The sequence below is a fragment of the Thunnus maccoyii genome, chromosome 10 (genome assembly GCF_910596095.1).
Source record: "Thunnus maccoyii chromosome 10, fThuMac1.1, whole genome shotgun sequence".
Lineage (NCBI taxonomy): Eukaryota > Metazoa > Chordata > Actinopteri > Scombriformes > Scombridae > Thunnus > Thunnus maccoyii.
The window spans coordinates 6,605,321-6,619,633 of record NC_056542.1 but is presented as its reverse complement, the minus strand read 5'-3'; the positions used below and the strand labels follow the sequence as shown (position 1 = coordinate 6,619,633).

The 14,313-nt window shown below is 39.8% G+C and overlaps 1 protein-coding gene across 7 annotated transcripts in view; it reads right to left on the bottom strand.

Annotated features, from left to right (window-relative positions):
• LOC121905173 (thrombospondin type-1 domain-containing protein 7A) overlaps positions 1-14,313 on the bottom strand; it is a 189,914-nt gene that overhangs the window by 60,748 nt on the left and 114,853 nt on the right. For all 7 annotated transcript variants that reach the window (XR_006098369.1, XR_006098368.1, XR_006098372.1 and 4 more), the window contains 3 exons: positions 13,283-13,486; positions 8,567-8,761; positions 4,459-4,705 (listed from right to left, as the gene is read on the bottom strand). Coding sequence is in view for 2 of the 7 variants with exons in the window: in XM_042423206.1 (XP_042279140.1) it covers positions 4,459-4,705; positions 8,567-8,761; positions 13,283-13,486 (646 nt within the window). In the remaining 5 variants the exon portion in view is untranslated. The remainder of the gene's footprint in view (positions 1-4,458; positions 4,706-8,566; positions 8,762-13,282; positions 13,487-14,313) is intronic.

Below are 14,313 nucleotides of genomic sequence, written 5' to 3'. Positions count from 1 at the left end.
TGTGGTGGAACAACACTGAACTAATTTAGCACCCGTCTATAAATCACTACTGCAAACACCGCAAGTAATATGTGTCTTATTTTCTCTATACTGTAAGATACATCCACGTTGGTTAGTGTCAACTTCTGACCCCTGATGCAGTTTGTCTGTGTTTGGTATACACTGTGATTACATTTTCCCCGTATATATACACAGTATATCTGTATTTTACAGATATCCTGCAAGTTGAGCACAGTTGATTTGGCCTTTTTGGAGTTCTGTTATTTATTTATTTAAAAGAATCCTTATCAAAGTCCTGACTGCAAAGTCTGCAAAGTTTTTTATCCTAAAGCCTGAGACAAATGCCACTGTGGTCTGTCAAATGTATAGGATTAGACAAAATAAACACTACAACACGCTTAAGAGTACAATTTTTACATAACTACATAACCACTGCAAGCATTGCTGCCACTGTGTGTCCTATTTAACTGAATACTAATAAGATGTGCTTTTACTCTGTATATATACACTACGCCCATCATATCCTTGTTGATACTATCAATGTCTGACTGCTGTTTATCTTATTCACTGTTCCCCTTGACATATTAAATAAGTTAAGTTTGTTATTTATTGACTGATCCTCATGCATGTTGAGTACAGATGATACGGCCTCTTCGAGCTCTGTTAGTTGTGTCATGTTGCTCTGAAAACTTGCTTATCAAAGTGCTGATTGCCAGACCCTTTTTACATCTGACAAATGCGGCTAATTGGCAATCAATCTAATAGGACTCATCTTTGTGGCAGTGTTTGTCATTGCAAGTTAAGGAGTCAAAGTCATTTCCCCATGAGATCTTGAAATTATTTTATGTCCTGTGTGTGTATGTATGTATGTATGTATGTGTGTGTGTGTGTGTGGGCAACGACTAAAACTTTTATGCGTTCACGGCTAAAATAAAAAAAGAGCGATGTTCTACACCCTGAGAGATTCTTTCTGTTGCAGTGCACTGAAAGTCTACATGCTGGCTTACATCCTGTTACTGGACCCCTGCCAGTAACAGTGGCCCGGGGAAAATCCACCTCAAGACTTTGAACAACATCTTTGAAGGGTTACAACAGCCAGAGAGCCTTCAAAAAGACACAGTAATAGACAGTGAGTCAGGGAAGCTTCTTCAGCACCATGGACAGCACCACCGGTCCATGAAGGCCTGTGAACAGAGGCCTCATAGTCTTTGGAGACGGACTCCTGTCTGACAGCACTCACAGTACCTGTCACTCTGTGCTTTTGCCTCCAGGCAGAAGGAAACTGAGGCTGTGATGACACATTCATTTGTCTTCTGTGGTCCGAATTATAGCGGCCATTTTTACTTTGTCGTGTTTTTAGGTTCACACTTCTCTGTCCCCATATGTATCTTATATACTGAACATTATTACAGTAATATAACTGGAATTGCAGGTTTCTGTCACGTATGTTTCATGCTAAAATGGCAGCTTGCAGTTCAGTTGTGTGGTTCAATATTATTTAGAAGAAAACATATAAAATCTGTAAATGGAAACGCTGCAGTTCAACAAGTGTCTTAATCAGATGTATCCTTGAATCAGAGTACAGAGCAGTATTCAATAAGTGGATGTTGAAAGCATAAAATTGCCAAATCGTTGCAATTTAATACCCAAGAACAATTCTATGATTCCTTAAACCACTGAGATAACATGACAGAATGATTGCATGTGATAGATTTTCCTTCTTTGCCAGTACACACAATACAACCTCAGGACAGTATTGAGTTGGTCATAGACTCTCCTGTATCCACTCAGAGGGATTAAAACTGGTAACTTCAAGAGAATATGCTGAAAAACATGAGGATCAGATTGATTCTGATCCTCTGTTACCAGTGTGTTTTTTTCCACCTCAAGGTTGGGAAATTTTAAGACAAATTGTTTTTCTACAAAAATGCTTCAACATAATCTGACAAATATGAAAGGATAACATCTGAACATTAAAAGAAATCATTTTCTTATGATTAAGTATCTGCTGTTTTGTATTTAAAATCTAATTTTATTCATGGTGAGAAATCCCAGAAATGTTGGGAAAAGAGTAATAATATTTCCAGCAGGTACAACAATACTCATAAGATCACCATAGTTAGACATGGGTAGGCAGACTAAAACATGTTTTTAGACGGCTCCATCCTCTTACGAGCAAGCACTGAAGCCAAACTGAACACAGATTGTAAAAAAAATTTCAAGTTTTACCACATTATCAAAATCCAATCACCTGAAAGCAAAAAGAAAAAGAGAATTCACCCTTAAAATTGCAAACTGCATTGTAAAAAATCCAATCACATACAACTACAGGAAGTGCAACAGGTCAAAGTTGAACCATGAAGTAGTTCCTCAACATCTAACATGTCGACAATTTGACTTTTAATGCTGCATTTTTCAATTCTACTAGTGGTTTAGGAAATTGGTATTTGTTAACAACCTGTCTGATAGTCTGACCATTTGTGTTGTTTACTGTTGAAAATGTCAAACAACTCCTGGCATATTTTAAATGAAGTGTGTGACCTACATTACTACTCAGCTGACGCCAGTAAACAATAACCACCAACTGAGTGGGTGAGTAGGTGCTTGTTGGGTGTCCACTTTTGTCTCCTCATTAGAGATACTGTTACATGTTGTTCTTTTGCCCTGTTTTACAAATGAAACTTGATTATATAAAGTTATTGACCAGTGAAAACAAAAGATAATGGAGGCAAATCGACTGAAACCCCTTTTTGTCAGTTACTCAATGCCATTACCCTTGGTGCCTCTGCCCCTCCCGCTGAGCTTGTATTTGTCTCCCGCTCCTGCTTTGCCAGTGTAGATTTAAAAAAATAAAATACGTACGATAAAAGACATCCTGGACTTCGACCTCTCTTCTGCAACCCAATAAGTGCAGCTGCATTGTCTGGGTCAGCTGCTGAACCAGCCGCCATTGAACTGGACATTAATCTTCATTTTATAATGTGGCGTTCACTATGAATCACATTTGCCTTGTACACAACGCACTCCGACCCTTTAAATAATGTATGTTCCCATCCTCTTCTCACTGATAACTATGCTTGGGAGGTGTAAGACAGGAGGGAGAAGCATTTACTGGTCTTAAATTAGAGTGAATAACTACACGGCTTGTGATTTTGAAAATGGCTTAACACAAGAGAACAGATATTAGAAGGACTTTCTTTGATTTTTAAAAAAGGATTAAATCAATCTACTTTGGGTTTCTTTTCCACAAAATTGGACACAATCAGATCTACTCCTTTATCTTTTGTTGCCGAGAGAATCAGTCAAGCATAACTGACACCAGGCTCGAGCCGAACTTTCTGGCAGATGTTAAAAGTCATTTCGTCAGCCTATTTTGCATCATGCAGTGTGGTCTTCAGAGCTAACCACAAACATCTTGTCTCTCATCTGCGTCATGATTAAATTGCCTTAAAGTATCAATCCCATTTAATTACTGTCATTATCATCAATGAGAAATTACCAGCGCCCAAACCGGCAGGGTTAATTAGGCTTTCAGGGACGGAGAGATTATTTATTTATCTGTGGTCGCCTGCGAAGTGAAGATATGAATTGGGAGTTAACTTCACGTAGAGTCTGCTCAGCTTACTTACCAGCTCTGTCAGCGTCTCCTTGTTTTTTTTTCTCTGACTCACTTTACTCTCCTGCTGTCACTTTGCTTCCCACCACTGCTGTCTCTCTCATCAGTCTGACTCTTACTTTGTTTCTTAATCTCTCTGACTTTCAGTGTCATACAAATATCTGAATGTATCATACATGTACATTCTACCAGCGATGTCCTTTCAAATAAACACAAATTACTTAATGTGTTGTCTATTCGCTCACTCATCCTAACAGATGCTCACAGATCACTGTTTAACCTAGCTATGTAAGAAAGCCTTTTTAAATTTTTGCTTGAAGAATGCCTCTAACCTTTTTCTGTGTTCATCAAGCAACAACCAAAAACAAAAGAGGTTCTTTAACAAATGATTTCACACATTAAAAGACAACCAAAACTCTCTTCTATTCCTTGAACCACAGCTCTACATAGATTTTACTGATTAGATTCTTCTTTCTGGATGAAGGAGTCCAAATCAGTGAGATCGGCTGTTGTAGAGAATTGTTTGAAATTAAAACGTGCCTACTCTTGGATCTTGATGGCACATGATTGAGAATGATTACTCAAAGCCAGTCGATTTTTATCACTGTGCAATGGAGAAGTGAGTAATTTTCATTCCAACATAATACTGCATGAGTTGATTCCAGTTATGTATACCTGAAAATCAGAAAGGCAAGAAAAAAACCACTAAGTCTAAATAAATCTTCTGCTGCAGTGCTTCATTAGAAAAACAACCTGCACACATCTGTATGGCCCAGACCCAGACACCACTGGTTTAAAAGGGAACATAAAGAAAAGCTTGAAAGAAGCAAATAATAACTTACTTCTTTGGTGGCACCTGTCCCACATTGACACGAACACAGATGACCTTGCGAGTCTGCAGTCCCATGGAGCAGGGACCTTGGCCGTCGCCGCTGGCACGGACACCCATGGAGGTGTTGAGGGATACGGCAGAGGGGTCTTCGGTACAAGGCCCCCAAGGCCCTGTCTGCCAGTGGTACACTGTACAGGCGTGTTCGTTACAGTTCCGCACCTCCTGAAGGGCACTGCTGTTTGGACACAGGGCGCCACCTGAGAAGATGAAAGTGAAGATGAAAATTTGAGAGTGTGAGAAAACAAAATTGCTCTCTCGTGCATGGAGGATTTAAAACTGCCCTGTGGGGGGCACGAAAGTTCCTTCCTTATAAAGCCTTTGTTTATGTATTGTTGCATTTCTTCATTACAGCCACGTGTAGATCAGTGTAAAAAACTATTGGCAAGAACATTTATTGAGTCACCAACGTGCATTTGTGTCCTCATGCTCACACACAACTACAACAAAACAGGGATTCAATCATAGAAACTGCTACATGGCACCACTATAGGGTCAGAAACTCAACAGTGTACCTTTAAAGCTGCACTAATCAATATTCTTATTTTACCAATGGATTAAATGACTACATGTAATGTGAAAGAAGTTGCTCGTAGTAACAAACCCACAGAGAATTATCACCCGACTCTGCAGTTCCCCTCAGCTAAACAGAGCTTTTTATAATCTTTCAGCTCATTGTTATGGTTTTCCGGTCTGCAACTTTACTATTTTGGTTCACCCTCACCGACCTTGTTTCCAGTTGCAGCAGGCAGCAGTTTTCTGCACAAAAGCTCTAATAAACCTACCGCACACAACCTGTCCAGCACTGAATAACACACAGACAAAGTTAGAAACTAGCTGGTGAACATAGTGGAGCATTAAGCAGCTAAAGAGCCAGATATTTGCCTCAGGAGCTGTTGGTGAAAAAAAAAAAAAAAGCTAAAATGAGAGTGAATATTTGGCTTACATTTGTCGCATAGCCACAACTCCGAGTGAATGCTTATGTTGCTCTCTGTCTGCTGGATTTGTAAATAGGTAACTATTTGCTAACAATCTGCTCTAACTATTGAGGAGATAATATGCAAATGCTGTGTTTATGGCTTGCTGCCTCAAAGCAGCAGAACAAGCTAAGCAGACATATCATGACTCCAGACCAGAGATGTGTAAATGCATTTTCATCATGTGGTGCATGCTTCAGGAAGGAGTAGTCAACCATTTTAGGAAACATGCTTATTCGCTTTCTGGTGGAAAGTTAGCAGGAAAGATTAGCTTAGCATAGCACAAAGAAAGTAACTGAGCCTGGCCTGGCCATGGCTTTGTTCTGAGCTAAACTAACCGTCTGCTGGCTGCAGCTTCATATGTAAACTCAATATTTAAACTCTTGAATTCGAGAGGCTTACTGTATAAAAACTACACTCATACACATAAGGAGACCTTTCCTGCAGTTCAGCTGTATAATAAATATATTAACCAGCCTGAAGTATTGAAGTATTAACTGGATGCATGATTTCAATATTCTGAAGGTGCTGCCTACAAATCTATTTAAGCTCCTGAAAAGCACAAGTCTGAATATAGATAACTTTCCCCATAAATCTTTTGACCTTTTTAAATTACTCTAAGCCAAATTTGAATATTTCGGGTATGTGCATATAAATGCATGTACATACATTATTTTTCTACCAATAATAAAGTATCTGTTCAAAACTGAGTCCATTAACAAATGTTTGTCATAAGCTTTGTTTGGCAAATATTAACAAAAATGTTCTGACAGAGTTACAATAAAATGGAAAAACCAATCTGACAGCAGAAACTATATTGTTGTAACATCATCCGACTACATGAGCAATAATTTTACATTAATGTTGGCATTTTGACATGTACTGTATCTAATTTCAATATATTCTATGTAAATTATATTGGAGTTGCAGGTTAATAAAATGTTTATTCATTCTCATCTGTGTGCATTGGTATTTCTATTTTATTTTTATTTTACTGTAGATGTTTGTAACACAAAAACCAGAGAAGACTACTGCATACAGATCTGATTCACTAAAGGTCGAATATGTGCTCTTATGCTGGCATTCCTGTACTCTGCTGACTATTTATGCCCACGAGAGGAGTGGAAATAGTTTGACTCCTACAGCAAGTCACAGGTCAGACTTTTAATGCATTACTCCAGCGTGTACAACATCCATCTATTGTTTTTTTTCCCCCCATTCCCATACCACCGCTCTCTTTGTGCCGGTCCCTCTCATTTCTCTTCTGAGGCGGCAGTCAGTCAGTTAGTTGTTGGGTCGGACTGAGAGAGCTCTCTCCGGTTTAGAGTAATTGCCAATACTTAGGGCTTTCAGCAAAGATTGAGAGGCGTTGCGGGACTGTGAGTCCACACCTGTATTTCGCGGTTTGAGTTGACAGAGAGCCAGCTCCATAATGAGCGGTGGTGTACACACAGTCGGTCCTGAATCACAGACTGCCAGCTCAGACAAATCTCACCCTAATAGTAACTGAGAATGACTTCCTTCCTCCTGACTGCTCCATGCCAGTTTAGCTGTCTAACAACAATGCTAGCCCCAACACTAGCATGACATGGTGCCTCAAATGAGCATGAGCTGTTGATGAACAATGACCTAGAAAAAGCTGAACATCTGACAATGGTGAAAATGTGAGGCAGCCTTGGATACAAGAAACATAAACCACATGATGGGGTAACAAATAAAATCAGCATATTTGAGTTATTTAAATGTATTCATGTTTGCAGTATAAATTACAATTTGCTGTCAAATTCATAAAGAGCTAGAGTCATTGAGCATGCATCTTGAATACCGTTCAATTGATGGGTGTCAAACAGTAAGAGGCACTCGGGCCTCCTTAAGTCCTGCCGACATCACCATGGAATTAAATGTAAGCAGTTATGCTAACTAGGTCATTAATTTGGCTTATTATTGTATTAATTAGCAGACATTGGGGGTTGCATATTAAGATGAACCCTGTATTTTAAAGCTCTGGGTAGTTTCTGTAGTCTCAAGGAACTACTTTTCTTTCTTCATTAATATGCAATGCAGGAGCTACAAAATCTTTCAAGGAGCTAAAAATCTAATCAGATAATCTACTCTGCAGGAGAAACCTGTGGTGGCGAGACAAAGCTTCTTTCAGGTATTGTTAGAGAGTAAGTGAGTTCACAAAATTTGAGTCGTACAGGCCTCCTATCATTTTCATATGTATTCCTCAACCAATCTAAAACTACTACAAGTACAGCTACTATATTTCTAGTCTAATCAAAGATTTACCAAAAAGTTCTGGAAACTTTGGCACCCGTGAAAGACCTTAAATAAATACAGATATTAAATATGTTAATGTGACATGTGAAAGATTCAGTACATTAACTAAAACTACTGCAGGACAACAAAAAACAGCTAAAACAATCAAGCTATTTCACACATAGCCAACTGTGTACTACAGTTAATGGTTGATTGTAGTACAACTGAATAAGCTCTCAATCAATTCTAAGTTCCCTGCAGCTGTTATGATATATGTATGTTTACATTTTTTGGAGCTCTAAACAAGCTAACAATTTTCATTTTGTTATGTGTAGACACATAGCTAGAGGTTTAAAACAGCTACCAGCAAACTTTAATTACAAATGTTACCCTCCATCACTGTGATCCATGCCACAACCATTGCAGTGACTGTGAGAAAAAAAAAACGCACACATCCAGATAAGACACAAGGAAAATGTTTGGTGACATGACAAAAAGAAAAGAAAGACAGACAACCTAAATGCACACAGAGATTTAAAACCACAGAGAACAAGCATATGCATAGAAATTATCTTAGAAACAGATAGATAAAAAAAAAGTGAGTGTCAGGCAATGAGACAGTCCAACAGAAATAATCACCAGGACAGATAAGCAGAATGTTTGAGATAAGGACAAATGCACACGCAGACAAGTGTGAAATCCAGACATTCAGTGAGTGACAGCAAAGGACAACTTGAAAGGCCATGACTAAGCCAATATCCAGGCCTCATCTACATATATTTTATACACCATGGTGCAGAAGACTGCCAGCAGGTGGAGACTTACCTTCCCCGGCGTTGTAAGCCAGAATGGAACGGGTCCTCATCTGCTTGCCCTCGATGGTTTTACTAGAGCAGGTCTGAGAGCAAGTGGACCAAGGTGTCCAGTCACTGAGCACACAGTCCCTGGAGCAAGGCACCTCACAGGGCACGGGCTCTGGAGCCGCGGAAGACGAGCACAGGTTTCTGTCCACCACCTCTCCTGAAGAAACAAGTTACAGAATATAACAGGATCAAACACGGGAGGAAGGAAACCTGGACAGATTGAAGCTGCATTTTAAAAAGGGACATATCATGCATATTTCCAGGTCTATATTTTTACTGTGGGGCTCCACAGGAATATCTTTGCATGATTTACAGTTCAAAAAACTCCTTATTTATCTTATACTGGCCTTTTATGCAGCCCCTCAGTTCAGCCTCTGTCTGAAACAGGCTGTTTTAGCTCCTCCCTCATGATGAGCACATTCAATTCTGATTGGCTAGTTCCTGGAAGCTGCCCCTCGGCAGACTTCTGCCAGCTCCAGAGGTAGTAGTACTAAAGTAGTAGGATTTTGCTTCTTTTTTCCTGTTCTTTACTCAAAATATAAACTTCTCAAGTACACCCATACATGTTTGAGCCTGAATCCGATCCAAAATACATGAGAAGACAACGTGAACAACCTTAGCAACAACCTTAGCATCAAAGACTCTGAGCCTTTGTGTTTAGTTCAAAGCAATAGAGCCAAAAAATGTAAAGTTTTGTGATTAAAGTCAAAACAGGTGTTTTGCAGAAGGATTTGTGGTTATTATTTAAAATGACATATGTTTCCAGGTAAACTCTGTTACTCAGAAACTTGATAGTATTACATTAAAACAAAAGAGGGAATATTTGAAACGGTGGGAAGAAAGACATTTCTTTACTTTCTGGCAATTACTGATGCTTGTTTCCCATGAGTGTTATGCACCTCTTTATTACCCAGTTGATATTTCTGCTGCAATGTAAATTCATCATCATTTCAAAGTGAAATGTCATCTTTTTCTGTTGTTATATTGATCTGTTTACCCCAAATGAAATCCATACTGTGTTTGTGAGCGCTGTTGCATCCTCCTTGGGACATTTTTGAAAATATGTAAACAACCAAAGGAAAAAACAAACATAGGAAAGAGGACATACATATATAAATGTGCCAAAGTTTACTTGCCAACTGAGGACGGTCTTGGTGGTAACTTGAGTGATGAGAATAAACTTGAAGTCTTTAAGATTCACTGCAAGAATCCCATTATCGCCCTAACACCACACTTCAGAACAGAGATGTTGGAGCAGCTGAGAAGATGAACAGCTGTGTGTCTTAATTGATGGCGCAATGTCAAGCACACAATCCATCTCAAATTGTGACAACGTGCTTGTTTTCTTAAGATGTCTGTTCTCTGTAAGACAACTCGGGAGGGATATCTTCCAAAACTGGCACAAGTATCATCTTGGCATTCTTTGATCGCCTCATACTGTCTCTGTGGTATAGAAACCAGAAAGAAATCTGCAGACAAGAAGTGAATATTTGAAACATACTATAAGAGCACAATACAAAATGTTTTCTAACCAGCAGCGAGCAAGTAGTCTGCCAAGAAAAAGCTGAAATTTATTGTACCAGTGATTCATCTTTTTCTTTTCTGATTCTGTTCTTTTGATGTTTGGTATGAGGCAATCATAGACCAGGTCGGGTTTGCAAACATGAGGATGTTCTGTGGAGTTTACCAAAATCTCATTTAAACACGCAATATGTAATTTCAGCCTCTAGGGGTCTCTAAATCAAAACAATAACAAAAGACGGAGTTTGATGACGTCGTGAAGTAGCGTGGGATGATGAGAGTTGTTGTCGTCATTGTTAAACAACCAGCTTCTCCTGGTTAGTATTACTACAGTGTTCATTATTTAGGATGTTTTTACTAGGAGCTGAGGTCTCCTCCTCTTCAGAACAAACACACCTGGTGGTTAAAACAGGTAAAAATACTGAATAAAGCAGTTTCACGTCGTTTCTCTGATGCTGTTCGGTGGGCCCAGGATGTCCAGGATGGGCTGTTAGGTGAGCTGCTGCTAACGTTTGCTCAGCTTGTTTCTCTGATTACTTAAGATCCAGACGTCCGATGACTAAAATCCTTCATCTGGTTAAAAGATACAGTTAAAAACGACCAAGATCTAAAAATCTATCACAAAAATGTGGTTTAAACTGAAAAAAAGTCAATTTATGACAGATTCTGGCCACAACGCTGACGTATTATCTTGTGGGCGTACACTCTTTGGTAGACGCCATTGTGGTGGACAACCACAACACTGATGCATGCATCTTGTGCGCGTATACTCTTTGGTAGAGGAGGTATGACGCCATTGACAGGCGACCAAATGAAACAGACCATTGTTGGAAACATTTGGGATAATGTAAGTACACAACTCCACAAAATATATAACATTGGTCTAGTTGTTTTCAGACATTTTAATGCAGAATAGTTACATGTTATAGCTTTAAAGATTTCAGGGTAATAAAAATTTAATTTCACATGAAAAAACTGTGTTTTTTTATGTCCTTTGGAATCACCAGGCTGTTAAGTTGCTTTGTGCAGCTTTAGGTAATCGAGATTTATTATGGAGAAGAGAAAGAGAGTGATGGTAACTGCTGTACAAGAGGGCAAAACATGATTTGTTTTGTACAAATATTGTTTCATCACAGATGGCATCAATGAATCCGTATGCATCAAAAATCTCTCAGCCAAGCACCGCAAATAGCCAACCACACTCTCACCAGCGACATGACTGATATTTCTGGGTTGATCCAATATTCCTGGATTTACCTAAGCTGTGCCTCACCACAGAAATAATTCAAACATTTCACTTGTGTTTCCCATATTGACATGACAGTTGATTATGACCATATTTATGGATTATGTGTGGAATTTTCATATTGATGCACTCTTCACTCACTGGCCCATCTCCATACTTGAGTGGCATCGAACATGGAGGAAGTAAATTCTCGTGGGATTCCCACATTTTTACACTAGCGTACATGTATTATTAATGAGCTCCTAGCATCAGCCATAAGTGGATTATGTTAACCCACATATTCGTCTGTGTTGCTTCATGTGCTGCCATGAACCAAGCTGAGAATATTTTCTTCTGCAAGCGCGGCATACACCCAGAAAAACGTAAGCCTTTCAATGGTTGGTTTTGCAATTTCAAGCAGGGGAGAATCACTTGAGCTTCAAAAGTCAGACCGGGCCTGACTTTGCATTAAGATGTCACTTTGACAGATATGCAGTGAACCAATCATGACTGAACCGAGAAGGCATGAAAATAAGAAGTGACAAGGGACCCCAGCAGTTTTCAGGCTCACACAGAGAAAACATGAATGAATAGCACACCCACTATGAAGGGGGAAAACCTCCAAGCTCAGTGTGCTGAGAAGAAACAGCTCTCTGCCTAAGTGGGCAGGGCAGCCAGCATGGGGAATATCAATAGCCAGTTTCAATAACATTTGTATCGACCTTCGGTTGTTGTCTGGGGCCCGGCTGTGTGGCCTTTTCTTTTATGACTGGGACACACTCGGAGAAAATATACAGCCAGCATTGCAGTGAAAAATCTCTGAGGCGAAAAACGGAGCGAAAATCCAAACAGAACAAATCAATTTTCATCAGATGAGGGGAATGGAGGTGGGGGGGGGGGGGGGGGATCAATCAACCGAAGTCAGGGGAGAAAGAAAAGTGCAGAGTTTCTGTTACTCCTGCAGTACAAGGGGAGTATCCACTGGAACTTCACTGAATGTCTGCAGTTGATGCATGAACTGTGATTTGTGGGAGACGTTAGAAGGACAAATCAAGTTCTCTAGCGGGGAATATGTGAACAAAGTCACTGCACCGCATCATAAAATGAAGATTTACTGAGTACATTTGGGACTGAATGAGATTCCCACAGCTGCAGCACATTCTAACTTTACGTACAGAATAAATAAACATGGTTTTTTTATCTACACCTTGCGAGTAAAAAAAAAAACGACTAAATAAAAATCGATGATGTGCTGCAGCTTATATTGCCTAACATTTGTCCACAACCTGACGGCAACAGGATGTCCACAAATCATCTCTGCACCACCGCCCCTTATATTAAAGATTTACAGTAATAAAAAGTAGCAGTAAAAATCAGGAGCGGCAAAGGGCGCGAGATACTTCTAGACCCAGCGCCACGGAGGATTGATTTGATTTAGTGTGAGTAAGGTTTAATTGTGCATGCAGAAGGAAAGACTGTAATGAGAGAGACAGCGTGAGAGAGGCGGCAATGCTGAATCAAGCAAGCGTTAAAGTAGGAGAAGTTTAACAGGATAGAGAGAGTGGAGAGAGAGAGAGAGAGAGGAGTCTAGAGAGGACTCCTCACAAGTCTAGTCATGGAGATCTCCTCACGTACAGAGTTGTGCAGCTCTAGTTGGAGGGTCAGTGGAGAGATCACCTTGAAAATATAGGATTTTTCCACACAAGGTCACAACTACACTTTTTTCATTGTAGAAGGTGGAGGATCGAAAGCACTACATATTTGAAAGGTAGATAGGTAGCAAGTGGGAACGAGATTGATAATGTCAGTCAACAAATACCTACCAGAAACTGTGGGGCATGAAGCTTAATTGACAGCTGCGCAGCTCATCAAACGCGCTCAGTAACATCTCATCGTCTATTTGATAAATGACATTGAATTCTGCCATCTCACCGTTGCTGTTGATGCACCGGACCTGTGCGAGCTGCGTGCCGGGCCCGCACGTCTTCTCATCATTAGGAACACACTGATCCAGGCTGACCAGTTGCCAGTCGTAACAGCTAGGCTCGTCGCACGGCACCGCCTCCACCAGGTGAGGGCAGTTTCCGGGCCCTCCCGTCGGCTCGTTGGTGATCTGTCGTTTCCGCAGTTTGAAACCTGCAGAAAAAAGTCATCACAAGTGACAAACCTGAGAAAATGAGCTGTTCTACATTTAGAATAACACACCGAATCTATCACTTTCTCTCCTGTGTATGATAGATGTTCATGATTATCTTGGTTTGGCTTGATGGCTGATTTGTTGAGACAGCTCATTAATACTAATGGGAACATGAGAAACCCCCCCCCCCCACTACACACAGAGTTTGCTTTAGTCTGCCAGAAATTACACCCTGCCCCATCTTTTTCTAGTACCGAGTGAGTTCTCACTTCGGTAATGGCACATGTGACCAATCAGCCAAGTCATGCAGAAATCAGCCTTTGACATTATTTATAAGCTTCAGTGAACACAACGTTGATCACTTAAACGCTCCTTCACATACAGTATATCACGTTAGATTTATAAGTGCACATGGCATGAACATTTTACTTTCATTTTGCTATCCAGACTATAAGTGTACCGGTGATGCAGCTGCTACATACTGATATAATAAAGGCACATGTAGCATACTGTGAGGGTAATAATAGTGTGGCTGCAGTTCCACCCGCAGAGATAGTATGTTTCCTATGTATATTTTAACAACGACCTGCTATGACTAGAGACATTCAATCATGAACTAGTCAGTGTTATATGCTCTGAAGCTATTTTGTAAGGTTATAGCTAGTATAAAAACGATAATAATATTACATAGTTAAACCGTAATGAAGATTGCAAGTTAATGAATGCTTTCAGACTCAATAATAATGTTTGTAATAATTATATTGTTCTCTTAAAAAAGACAATATAAGGGCTGGCTGGAGTTTAGGCAGCATTTACTACGCTGTAA